The sequence below is a fragment of the Bos grunniens genome, chromosome 1 (assembly GCF_055505025.1).
Source record: "Bos grunniens cultivar Pamir isolate PY7600 chromosome 1, Bosgru_T2T1.0, whole genome shotgun sequence".
Taxonomy (NCBI): Eukaryota; Metazoa; Chordata; class Mammalia; order Artiodactyla; family Bovidae; genus Bos; species Bos grunniens.
Window position 1 is genome coordinate 967050 of NC_141165.1, and position 13554 is coordinate 980603.

General features: G+C 40.0%; 1 protein-coding gene across 2 annotated transcripts in view; it reads right to left on the reverse strand.

The window, feature by feature from the left end:
- The window catches only part of KCNH8 (potassium voltage-gated channel subfamily H member 8), a 492266-nt gene that overhangs the window by 215020 nt on the left and 263692 nt on the right, over positions 1 to 13554 (reverse strand). For both annotated transcript variants that reach the window (XM_086367258.1, XM_086368133.1), the window contains exon 4: positions 2092 to 2219. In XM_086367258.1, coding sequence (XP_086223384.1) covers positions 2092 to 2219 — 128 coding nt within the window. The remainder of the gene's footprint in view (positions 1 to 2091; positions 2220 to 13554) is intronic.

Consider the following 13554-nt stretch of genomic DNA (forward strand, 5'->3'; position numbering starts at 1 on the left):
AATGGAACTAATAAAAATCATATCTAGTACTGGCTTGCTGTAAGAATCAAATAATATGATAATAGCAAAGCGGATTTGTAAATAGCAAAGACCTACAAAAATATTAAGAAATCTTTTTTTTTGGTCACTTGAATGTTAATATATTCAGGATTTCCCAAAGACTGATTGTCTAGCCAATAAACTGGATGGTTGTTTCCCCTTCTCTAGTCTCTCTGCCATTTTTTAGTATTCTGGCTCTGTTCTCCTTGAAATAAGATGGTGAACAGGGCTCATCCTGCCTCCACATTTCTGTTTCAGAAATACGTACCACTTGTACTGTCAGAGTCTCCGTGTTGATTAGACATCCTTCATTACCATGTAGTATTTTAATGCTCCATCCTGATGTGTGTAATTCTTAAATAAATGCAATTTAGCAAATGAGCCAAGTAGTGGGAGTTATGATTTTTTAAATAAGATTTTTAAGTGCTGTTCTGTACTTTGTTGAATCAGAAGGGGAAAAACAGCATGTTCTGTGAATGCATTTTTAAGCCCACTAAGACTTGGTACATTTAAATGACTCTGGACTAAAGGCTAGTAGAGTGTCTTCTTTCAGCATTACAGAATCTCAGGCTAATATTTGTTTAGGTGCTTTGCTGCTGGTTTGCATAGAATAAAGGCCAGGTGTGGTTACATTTGTTTCTTCCTAGAACTTCTATCATCACTAAGGCTGACTTGGTAAATGGAAGCAGGTGTAACAAGGAACCAGGAGAAGGATTCATGATCTAGCGGTGAGCCGTGTCTCCTGGATTCTCGGGAAATCAATGTGACATACAGGTTTTCCTGGAGGATCTTTACATTCAGCCAAGACAAACTAAATGGAACTTGGCTCTTAAGCAGTACATCCAGATCAACACCAGCGTGGGTGATGGTCCTGGAGCACTAATGGGTGGAAACGGTTTGGCTTCCAGAGAGCATCCCTCTGAGGCAGAGCCGGCTCTGCAGCCCTTGCATGTTGGATGGCACTCCACCCTGGACTCTCTGTTCATGAAACTCAGACAAGAGGATACTTTGTGCGTCCCATGAAGACTGTTTTAGCACACTGTTTGCACATCAGATTAGATAGTTTTGAGTTCTCCATGTAAAATGAGATGCCAAAGAAGCTCCTGTGTCCCTAACTCCCAGAACCTAAGCACTTGAGGTCAATTCCAAACTAGCTCTGGTTGTTTCACATGATTTTTCTAAAGTCACTGGCAAGTCAGATGCTGAATCTTGATGTCTGACCCCCATAGTCAGACATATCCCCAAAGTTGTATGTTCTGGAGATTTCACCATGTAGATTAATGACATTACCATGATTTGAAAAATCACCTTTGAGTATCTACAAGCATGCAGGTATAGTTCTGGATTTCTAGTGAAGTTTCTTCGTCCTAGGAACCTATGATGAAATTAACTGGCAAATCCTGAGGGACGTGGGCCACTTAAAACTCTGTGGAGTCACCTTTTATAAGCACAGTTATTTGCTGTGGCTGTGGCCAGATGACCACTAGGTTTCAGAAAGTAGCCCTACTATGATTTACTAAAAGTTAACTTAAAAAAAAAAAAACTATAACGTATATGGCATGTCATTTCAAATCCAGTGTTCTTAGGTGTGAAATTCCCAATTCTGTGTTGCATAAAATGTAAATTTCTAAATGGAGTAATGACTGATTTGTTCATGGTTCCCTTGGATGAAAGCATTCAGTGAAATTAGATAAAGTGCAAAACAGATGGAATGAAAATTAAATTTGAGAAATTTTAACCAACAAACGACGAATGTGTAATATAACTTGTTCATAAATGCAACCAGTCTCATTTGCAGTCTCTCTAGTACCATATTGTACTGACTGAAATAATATTCTAGGCTGGTGATAACACTATGATTAATCACATTTATTATGGAAATGCCTTGTGACTGCTGGCCTTTCCCATTTGTTCTTTATAGGAAAGTGCAAGTCAAAGTGGAAAAAAATCTAGGAAAGTCAATAAATGAGTAATTGGAGCCTCTCTTTAGTGAATCAAACATTGCCGCCGAGGGAAAATCTCGCATTCGCTGTGTACACACACACTACCTACATTGTTTATTTTCAATTTGTTCTTTTCTCTTCTTTGCAGGTGGCCAGAGATGTGATAAAGGACGGCTCTGCTTCGTCTCCTGGCTGAATCAAAGTGGGTTCCAGCTCTTGATCGTCCTTTGGCTTTGTCTGGAGGAAATAAAACGCATTAAGCACCAATGAATGTATCATTTGACCCCAAGAATGCCATTTTGGCAGTTCCTTCTCAAGAGGACACAGTACATGTTTTTCAACACCCCAAATTATCTGCTGACTCCTAATGACATTTAATTTTAGTTCTTTACAATTTATATATTTTTATCTTCATGCTAACGTCATTTTTTCAATGAAAGTAAAACATACAAGAGCACAAAGAAACTTTCAAATAGTTCAGGAAAGCATTAAATAAAGAGCCTTACTCCTTCCTTCCTGCTGTTTCACACTGATATCCCTAATTTGACTCTCAACTTTTTTTTTCTCCTTTTTTTTCCCAGAAAAATATCCAATATGTGTGCTATATCCACATTCATACTTATTCTTTGCATAAATGGAAGTTTACAATAAAACTATTTACATATTACTTTTCCACATCAAAATCATGTAAATCATTTCTAATGTGCACATTAGAGTTTGTCATTCTTTTCTAGAGCTAAAAGCGTGCCGTGTTAAAGATATAGTCTTATTTTCTTTACTATTTCCCTGTCATGAACATGTAGATTTATCCAGCATTAAAAAAAAAATCTGTGTAGATAATCTGCAAAGAAAATTCTTATATGCATAGGACTGTGCATTGATGTGCCAAGGCATTCAGTAAATAAATTACTGACAGTGGCCCTGCAGACTTTACATTTCGGTATACATATTCTAAGTTAATTTCAGAAACTTACATTCCCAGCAGCGGTGAGTGGATGTGTCTGCTTCACCACACACATCAAAATTATGAACTATATAAAATAAGAGTTGCCTGATATTTTGATAGCTGAAAAATGCCATAAAATTGTTTGGACTTGCATTTTTAAAATGATGAATGTGAATAAGTTTCAGGTGAATATTTATTGTCCATTTGCATTTATTTTTATGAAGTCTCTTCACATTATTTTTGCCAATTTTGAAATTAACTTGGTACTTTTCTATCTATTTTTAAGAGCTTTTGTATCTTAGTCACCATTTTCTTGTCACATATGCTGCTGACAATGCTCCCATTTTGTTATTTGACCTTGGATTTTCTTTATGCAGTATAAAAATTTCACAATTTTATGTTGTCAGGCTTATCAATATATGAATTTGTGGTGTCTAGGCTTTATGTCCTGCACAGTCAAACTGTCTTCACTCAAAAATTAAAAAAGGAAACAAAAATTATTAAAAAATTTATGCCTGCTTTCTTCCAACATGTTTGTGTCTTTTTAAAAATTTTTAACATTTAAATCTTTAATTCAATTGGAGTCTATTTTAGTAAAATTAGGTAAGTATCTAGCTATTTTATTTTCTTTCCAAAGGTCTACTGCTCAAGAGAAATAAAAAGTTGATTGTACGACTTAAAGAAACATTTAGTCTTTATTTGGTCAGTTGGTGAACATTCAATTTCATGCTATATAAATTGCATATATATGACAATAATTGTCATAGCTATGGTTTTTCCAGTAGTCATGTATGGATGTGAGAGTTGACCCATAAAGAAAGCTGAACGCCGAAGGATTGATGCTTTTGAACTGTGGTGTTGGAGCAGACTCTTGAGAGTTCCTTGGACTGCAAGGAGATCCAACCAGTCCATCCGAAAGGAAATCAGTCCTGAATATTCATTGGAAGGACTGATGTTGAAGCTGAAGTTCCAATACTTTGACCACCTGATGTGAAGAACTGACTCATTGGAAAAGGCCCTGATGCTGGGAAAGATTGAGGGCAGGAGGAGAAGGTGATGACAGAGAACGAAATGGTTGGATGGCATCACCGACTCGATGGACATGAGTTTGAGTAAACTACAGGGGTTGGCGGTGGACAGGGAGGCCTGGTGTGCTGCAGCCCATGGGGTCGCGAAGAGTCAGGGAGGCCTGGGGTGCTGCAGCCCATGGGGTTGCAAAGAGTCGGACTCTGTGACTGACCTGAACTGAGAATAATTGCAAAATGTAAAAATTGAAAACTTGTTTTTCTAAGCTTTATCATCAAATCTCTGTAGTGCTTGGAAGGCTGTCTGATTCCTCTTCATAAAACTTATTTGGGAAAAAAAATGTCTTGGTTTCATTGCTGCACTGAGGAAGTCCCCTAACTCTTATTGATGGCTCGCATGCCAGGCTTGTACTAGATCCTCGGTATAAATAAATTACAATTAATTCTCATCCTCAGTGAGATAAGCATTATTACCCTCCATTCACAGAGGAGAGTACTGAAAGCCTGATAGTGACCACGTGGCCACTCAGGGAAAGAGCCAGTCTGTGAAGCCAGATTGGTCTAAAGTCTCTACTTCCACACGCAGCCAGGGTCCGTTAATGAATTAAATCCATATTCAGAGGCTGCTTGGTGTGAAGTGGCCCACAGAGGAATGTGTGTCATGGTCACAGCCCATCTGACTCTGATCTCTAGGTGTTTCAAGGCCTTTAATGACCTCCCATTCTCAGGCCACACTGGGATGCTTTCAATGACTGGAAAATAAGATGTTTTATTCATTGCAAAAGTCTAATCTGATGTTACATGTGTTTTCATTGCTCATTTTTTGCTTCAAACTTTGAAGGAATATTAAAATGAAATGATGTATTACTATAGACACGAGTCAATAAAAACAGACTAACAAAACACGATGCAGAAGATCAAAAGGGGTCCTGTTCTTTTCAAAATGCCGGTGAACAGAGCCCACTTCATTGTTCTACTGAAAGTTAAGATTGTGTCTTCATGTGTTCATTTTTTTTGATCTTCATAGAACTCTCATAAACTGCTTCTGAAAATGTAATTATTAATTCATCAGGGTGTAACTTTAAATATACTTAAATCGGACACCTGCCCGAGTTTCCCGATAGTATCTACAGGAACGTGCTCGGGAATGCAGTGGGCTGCTTGGTCGGCATCACGCCGCCAGCGCAGTTACAACGCTAACTCCACAGTGGACCAGATTAGAGATCTGTGACAGTCAACAAACCAAATCCCATCTCCGTGGAGACATTTAATTATTGGTGAGATTTTCCAAACCAAAAAAAAGCAATTTTATAGTCCTAAAAAAGAACCCCTCAAAGGGAAATGTCAAAGAAATATGTCTTGGTGTTGGCTCTAAGCAGAAGAAAGAAAAAAGGTTTCCTTGAAAAGTTTTGTTCACATAGTTTCTTCAAGACTGGGATTGAAAAATCATTCCACTTAGGTGATCTAAAATCTCCAAGCAAAGGATTGAACTTAAAATGATTCTGGGTTGGTAGCTTCTGAATGAAAAAACATCATAAATAGAGTAGGAAACAACTTATTAAAATATATATATATGTGTGTGTGTGTGTGTTTGTGTGTGTGTGAAATCGCTTCAGTTGTGTCCAACTCTTTGCGACCCTATGGACTGTAGCCTGTCCATGGGATTCTCCAGGCAAGAAAACTGGAGTGGGCTGCCATGACCTTCTCTAGGGGATCTTCCCAACCCTGGGATTGAACCTGCATCTCTTATGTCTCCTGCATTGGCAGGCAGGTTCTTTACCACTAGCACCATCTAGGAAGCTCTCTCTCTCTCTATATATATATAGTGGGAATAGCTACCCACTCCAGTATTCTTACCTGGAGAATTCCATGGATAGAGGAACCCAGCAGGCTACAGTCCATGAGATATCAAAGAGTGGGACATGACTGAATGACTAACACTTTCAGTTTTACTTCACACACACAAAACAGTCATGACAGCAATGTTCATAATTTTCATATACATACAAACGCATAAAATATACATATGAAATATACACGTGTGTCTGTGTGTATAACTAGAAATAAGCCAAATGTCCATAAACAGAAAAATGCATAAATGTTGATACAGTCACGACATAGGATGTTAAAATTCCACTAAACTAGACTTTCGATAAATAGAAAATGAAGGAAATAGCGCCTACCCGTTAGTACAGAAGTATCTCAAAATCGTAATGTCAGGTACAAAAGCAGTAAGCAGACGGGCACTGACAACGCGGCAACGTTTTTATAAAATTCACAAACATGCACAGTCGCTTCCCAGGTGGAGCTAGTGGTGAAGAATCTGCCCGCCGATGTAGGAGACGCGTGAGACCCAGGTTCAGTCGCAGGGTCGGGGAGGTCCCCGGAGTAGGAGATGGCGCAGCGCTGGAGTGTTCTTGGAAATAGTCAAAAAATGTGTCAAGTTGTTTGGAGCTGCATTTTTAAAATGCTGAATGTGAACAAGCTTCAGGTGTATATTTATTGTCCACTTGCATTTATTTTTATGAAGCCTCTTCACATTATCTGTGCCAATTTTGAAATTAACTTGGCTCTTTTCTATTTTTAAGAGCTTTTGTGTCTTAGTCACCATTTCCTCGTCACATATGCTGCTGACATTGCTTCCATTTTGTTACTTGACCTTGGATTTTATTTATGCAGCATAAACATTTCACAATTTTATGTTGTCAGGCTTATCAATATATTAATTTTGGTGTTTAGACTTTATGTCCTGCATTGTCAAACTTTCTTCGGAAAATTCTGGAAATCCTGGGAAATTCCACATGCAGAAGAGCCTGGAGAGCTACAGTCCATGGGGCCCCAAAAAGCCAGGCATGACTGAGTGACGGAGCAGACACATATAAAAGGAAGTAACATATCATCCAGAGAAGGCAATGGCACCCCACTCCAGTAGTCTTGCCTGGAAAACCCCATGGGTGGATGAGCCTGGTAGGCTGCAGTCCATGGGGTTGCTAAGAGTTGGGTGTGACTGAGCGACTTCACTTTCACTTTTCACTTTCATGCATTGGAGAAGGAAATGGCAACCCACTCCAGTGTTCTTGCCTGGAGAATCCCAGGGACGGGGGAGCCTGGTGGGCTGCCGTCTATGGGGTCGCACAGAGTCGGACACGACCGAAGTGACTTAGCAGCAGCAGCAGCAGCAGCAGCAACATATCATCTAGGGGGAAAAATGTGTATACTACAAATCTACCCATAGTCATATGAATCGAGCAAACTGCAAAGAGGTTGGAAAACAAAATCTTTAGCTGGGTCTCTACGGCTTACTAAATGGAATTAGTAAAATTCTATTTTGTAAACTGGATTTGGAGTGTATGGGTTTTTAAAATAATATTTTAAAATTATATAATGTATACATTTTGAATGTAAAAATATCTCACAACAAAAGACTAGAGTAGTGCTGGACCCTTAACAGTGAGATCTGAGCAGATTCTTCCAGTGGGGCGGGATTGGGGGTGACCCATCAGCTGCTGAAGACGAATGACTCAGGGTTAAAATCCGAAGGCGGAAGAGGTGTTAATAAGATGGGGGAGCAGAGGGCAGAGCATCCCTGAGAGCAAGTAAAGCAGAGAGTCTCGGCCAGAAAGGAGCTTACTGACTGGGAAAAACTCAAAGAAGTTCTGGAGGGTTGAGATACGGAGAATGGGAAGAACAGGAGAAAAAGCAGAAGAACCGGAAGGCAGGCAGAAGCTCACCGTGCTTGTCCTCACACCTAGTCAGCCACACGGAGTGCAGACAAAACTGGGGTACAGCCTCTGGCCAGGCAGCCATGTGCCCCGCGAGTCACAGCTGAACATGCAAGAGTCTCTCAGACACAGAAGAGGCCTGTGTGGTCACTCGCATAGCTGTGACTCTGCAAGAGAAGACCAGGTCAGAGTAAACTAGAAGGGCACACAAAGGAAGAGCTACAGAAGCAGAAGGCAAAGGTGGGGAAAGCCCGGACAGCCCAGCGGTGAGCGCTCGGCGCTTCCGCTGCTGTGGGCCCAGCTTCAATCCCCAGCTGGGGAGTTAAGATCACACACACACACGTTCAGAAAACGTACGATCAATAAAAGCAAAGGAAGTAAAAGAATCAAACCCTTTTGGCAGTTGCGTTCCAGGGAAAAATAGAGACGACACCAACAGTGTTAAGAGTTTTAAAAGGACCATAAATTTAGAAGACTTTTAAAATGATGAGATTCTTTTGTGCAAAAATCCATCAAATAGTTTTCTAGATTAAATGGAAACTTTGGGGTGGGTAGTTAATTACCAAAATATGTCCCCAAAGTGGTAAGTTTTCTAGATTAAATGGAAACTTTGGGGTGGGTAGTTAATTACCAAAATATGTCCCCAAAGTGGTAAGTTTTCTAGATTAAATGGAAACTTTGGGGTGGGTAGTTAATTACCAAAATATGTCCCCAAAGTGGTAAAAACCTTGCCTCGACCGACAACTGTGGAACAAGTAGATAAAGTGGCCTCTCCTCCATACTGCTTATCACCCCTGCTAACCAGGTGGCATTAAAGGCCAATGTCATCAAGCCCAAAAGGAATAAAAAATTCTTTTAAAGCTTCAGAGAACAAAGAAGTCTGAAAATTTCTGAATTCGATCTACAAGCCCAGAAAACTGTGATACCAAAACTAGATAAGTATAATACAAAAAGACCACCATATACCACATTGACTACGCATGCAAAATCCTAAACAGCACATCAGTAAACTGAATACAGAAGTGTATTAAGAGAAAACATACCTTGCTTATTTGGGATTCATGCCAAAGAAGGTTTCAATTTAGGAAATCATTATATAATTTAGTGGATTTATAAAGAAGAAAATCCATGTTAATATCTCAGTAAATGTTTTTTTAAACATAACTCAATATATCAAAAAAAAAAAATCTGCAAACAATAAATGCTGGAGAGGGTGTGGAGAAAAGGAACCCTCTTGCCCTGTTGGTGGGAATGTAAATTGATACAGTACTATGGAGAGCAATGTAGAGGTTCCTTAAAAACTAAAACTAGGAGGTGATATATGTGAAAGTAGGGCTGACTTTCATTGTCGTGGGAGGTGATATATGTGAAAGTAGGGCTGATTTTCATTGTCGTGGGAGGTGATATATGTGAAAGTAGGGCTGATTTTCATTGTCGTTCAGCAGAAATGGGGCTTCCCAGGTGGCCTAGAGGTAAAGAACCCTCCTGCCAATGAAGGAGACCTAAGAGGCGTGGGTTCAGTCCCTGGGTCGGGAAGATCCCCTGGAGGAGGACAGGGCAACTCACTCCGGTGTTCTTGCCTGGAGAGCCCCATGGACAGAGGACCCGGGGGCTACGTGGGGCTGCAGAGAGTCAGACACGACTGAAGCGACTTAGCACACACGCACGGCAGAAACCAACATGACACTGTAAAGTAATTTTCCTCCAATTAAAAAAAATCAAAATAACCCAATTTATGTGAAAAAAAAAAATTAAAACTAGAACTACCAAATGACCCAGCCATCCCACTCCTGGGCATATACCCTGGGAAAGCCATAACTGAAGAAGATGCGTTCACCCCAGCGTTCACTGCAGCACTGTTTACAGTAGCCAGGGCGTGGAGCCAGCACAGCTGTCCATCGGCAGATGAACGGAAAGAAGATACGGTGCGCATTTATAGTGGGCATCACTAGACCACGCTCCACCATAGCAAGAGGAACAGAACTGACGTGAATATGCTTCCTTTTTAAAAATAAATTGTAATAAGCAAGCAATAGAAGAAAGGAATCTTTAGCTTGATAGAAAATATCAGTCAGTAATCAAGGGAAAACTCATTTAATGAGATGACATTAGAAACGTCACAGTTTTTGCAATTTATTTTTATTTTGGAGAGGAGGGAAGACAGAATTTCCCCTCCAAAATGGAAAATGAAGTCAAGGTAAACCCATTATGGGAAGTGTTGAAAATACAGAAAAATTAAAAAAGATGCCTGGTTGTTTTCAGTATCAGTGATTTCATGCATTTCTTTCCAAATTTTTTCTGCATTTTTGTACTAACTCAATTGTAATCACACAACATATACACAATTATTCCTTGAATATTAAAAAATGATACATGCATATTTTACAAAATTTAGAAATGTAAACAATATAAGGCAGGCAATGACTCTTTTTCATAACACCACCTCCCAGCAATAATTTAACATTTTTGGTGAATATCTTTTTTGATTTTGTTCTAGGCTTTCTTTTTGTTTCTTCACATCACTGACCTCATTTCATGTAACTAATCTTAAATATAATTAACACAAAATAATCACTAATTTATAGGTATGAAGAGGGTCAAAGGACAAAATATCTGCCAAAAGACACAAACTCATAACTTCTACATTCTTAGACTTACAATTTTGGCTCTATTGGTTGGAACACATGTTTAGGTACTTTGTTAGGAGACTTTTGGGGTATGTATTTTATGGTTTTCCATATACTGAACTCTGCAACAGTCTATTGTGACTGTGCTCCTCTAAGAACGTCACACAAGCTGCCGATCTCTGGACCTATCAGATGGCTGGTGTGCCAAGACAGGGCAGTGAGAGCGTCCAAACCAGATGCAGGCAAAAGGGAAAGTGTTGTCTATAGCACATGTTTTAAAAATACGCAAGGCAACTACATTTGACCAGCTTTTTATTACTGCTACGTGCGGGTAATTTAAAGTAATTTCACTGACAAAACAGTCCTCCTCAACCTCAAATCTTTTAATAATCTTGATTCAAAACAATTGCTGTGGCTATTGCTCAATTTTAATAATACATGTATTATTTTTTATTTACATATTTACATGTATTATTTTAATAATACATGTAATTCAAAATTAGCACATTTATATCACGATTACAGGCTGGGAGAAAACATTTCCAAATCACTTATCTAACAAGAAACTCATCTCCAGAATACAAAAAGAGCTCCCCAAGCTCAACAATAAGAAAACTTAAGAATCCAGTTATAAAATGAACAAAACACACGAAAAGGTATTTCACTTAAGACGATACTGAAGGACAAATACTCAGACGGAAAGATTCTCAGCATCACTACTGATGAAGGAGATGTAAACTGCGAGTATAACTAGGTGTCGCTGCACACCAGTCAGGAGAGCTGAAGTGAGAAGCAGTGGCAATACCAAATTTTGGTGAGGAAACGGAGCAACTGAGTGCTCCACATACTGCTGATGGAAATGTAAAGTGGTAACTCACCCTGGAAAGTAGTTTGCCAGTTTCTTGAAAAAAAAAAAACAAACAAACAACTAACTATATACATATCCATACAAGCCAGCAGTTATATTCCTGGGCTATTATTCCAGACAAACGAAAACTCATGTACATACAAAAACCTGTGCACAGTTGCTCACAGCAGCTTTATCTGTAATAACCAAGAAAAGCAAAAACTCAAATGCCTTTAAATCAGTGAATGGTTAAATAAATTGTGGTATATCCATACCATGGAATACTATTCAGGAATAAAAAGGAGCAACTATTATTATATGCATAACTTGGATATATCTACAAGACACCATATTCAGCAAATAATGTTAATCTCAAAAAGTTACATACTACATTATTCCATTTACATAACATTTTCTAAATGTTGGGGAACAGAATAGCAGTAATCAGAGGGTAGGGACTCATATGACTCCATAAGGGTAGCAAGAGGAAGACATATGCAGGGATGAAATGGTTATGTATCTTGATTCCAGCAGTGGTCACACAAATATACCCATGTGATGAAATGGCACAGATTTATACCCACGTAATGTCTTAATGCCAATTTCCTAGTTTGGGTATTATACTGTAATTGTGTAAGGTAAAACCACTGGAAACAATTGGGATCTTTCTTTCTCTCTACTATCACTGAAAATTCCCATGACTCTACACCTATTTCAGAATGGGAAGTCAAAGAGATATTTTCAGGTTACATGTAGATATTGGTTTAGTTTTACTGATATTTACTCAGTATGGAGGTCTTTTAATTGCTTTCAACATGTGAGAATCTAAGCTGCATGGAAACCAGGGGCTGGTTTTTCATGCTCAACAATACTGGTGGCCCAACAGTCTGTATCAATTTGAGAAGAGAATCCTTCTTCAAAAACACATTACTTCCATATGAGACAGCCTGAGACCTGGGACCTTTTCTGCTAATGGTTGCACCCAGACAGACCTCTCCTCCTGTATAGCAACAAAATACAGAGAAATTATAAAGGACTAAAAATAACTGAGTGCTTACTCCTTGGAAGGAAAGTTATGACCAACCTAAATAGCATATTCAAAAGCAGAGACATTACTTTGTCAACAAAGGTCCGTCTAGTCAAGGCTATGGTTTTTCCAGTGGTCATGTATGGATGTGAGAGTTGGACTGTGAAGAAAGCTCAGCACTGAAGAATTGATGCTTTTGAACTGTGGTGTTGGAGAAGACTCTTGAGAGTCCCTTGGACTGCAAGGAGGTCCAACCAGTCCTTCCTAAAGGAAATTAGTCCTGGGTGTTCATTGCAAGGACTGATGCTGAAGCTGAAACTCCAATATTTTGGCCACCTCATGCGAAGAGTTGACTCATTGGAAAAGACTCTGATGCTGGGAGGGATTGGAGGCAGGAGGAGAAGGGGACGACAGAGGATGAGATGGCTGGATGGCATCACCGACTCGATGGACATGAGTTTGGGTGAACTCTGGGAGTTGGTGATGGACAGGGAGGCCTGGCGTGCTGCAATTCATGGGGTTGCAAAGAGTCAGACATGACTGAGTGACTGAACTGAACTGAATTGACCTTTGCAGTTAGGGCAAAGTATAGACAACAAGATACAAAAAGACTAAAAAACCCGATTGCTACTTCTGAAGATCAGGGAGCAAACACAAGATGTCCAGAGCAAAAGGAGTCTAATCCCATGGATGGAGGAGCCTGGTAGGCTGCAGTCCATGGGGTCTCTAAGAGTCGGACGCGACTGAGCGCCTTCATTTTCACTTTCCACTTTCCTGCATTGGAGAAGGAAATGGCAACCCACTCCAGTGTTCTTGCCTGGAGAATCCCAGGGACGGGGGAGCCTGGTGGGCTGCAGTCCGTGGGGTGGCACAGAGTCGGACACGACTGAAGCAACTCAGCAGCAGCAGCTGTGCGTGCATCAGGCACTCTACACCACCAAAGGGCCGGGCAGACCCCCAAAGCCAGCCCTGCCGCCTGCTGCCTGGCACACTCCCCCTCCCCTCCAAGGCAAGAACTGGCTCATCCCTGCCCCTCCTCCACCGTGGGGAGCGAGCGGGGGCCCTCCCGCTTGTCCCTGCTCTCCATCCTGCCACAGGGACCCCAAGAGAGCTCTGTCTGAATTTCCTGTCTGGGCTTTCATCATTTTCTTTTTTTTTTCATCATTTTCTGTTCCTTGCGGAAGGCCAAGAACCCTGGTTGGCATCACATTTGTCACGAATTTGATACACTGACCTGATCTTGCCAGAATAATACACATGACTACCATGTGCCAGAAAATTTATAATAAAATATAAAAATTTACACATCTACAAAGCAAATGTGTATATTTTTATATGTCACTCATATATTTCATGAGACACAGATGGTTTATTATTA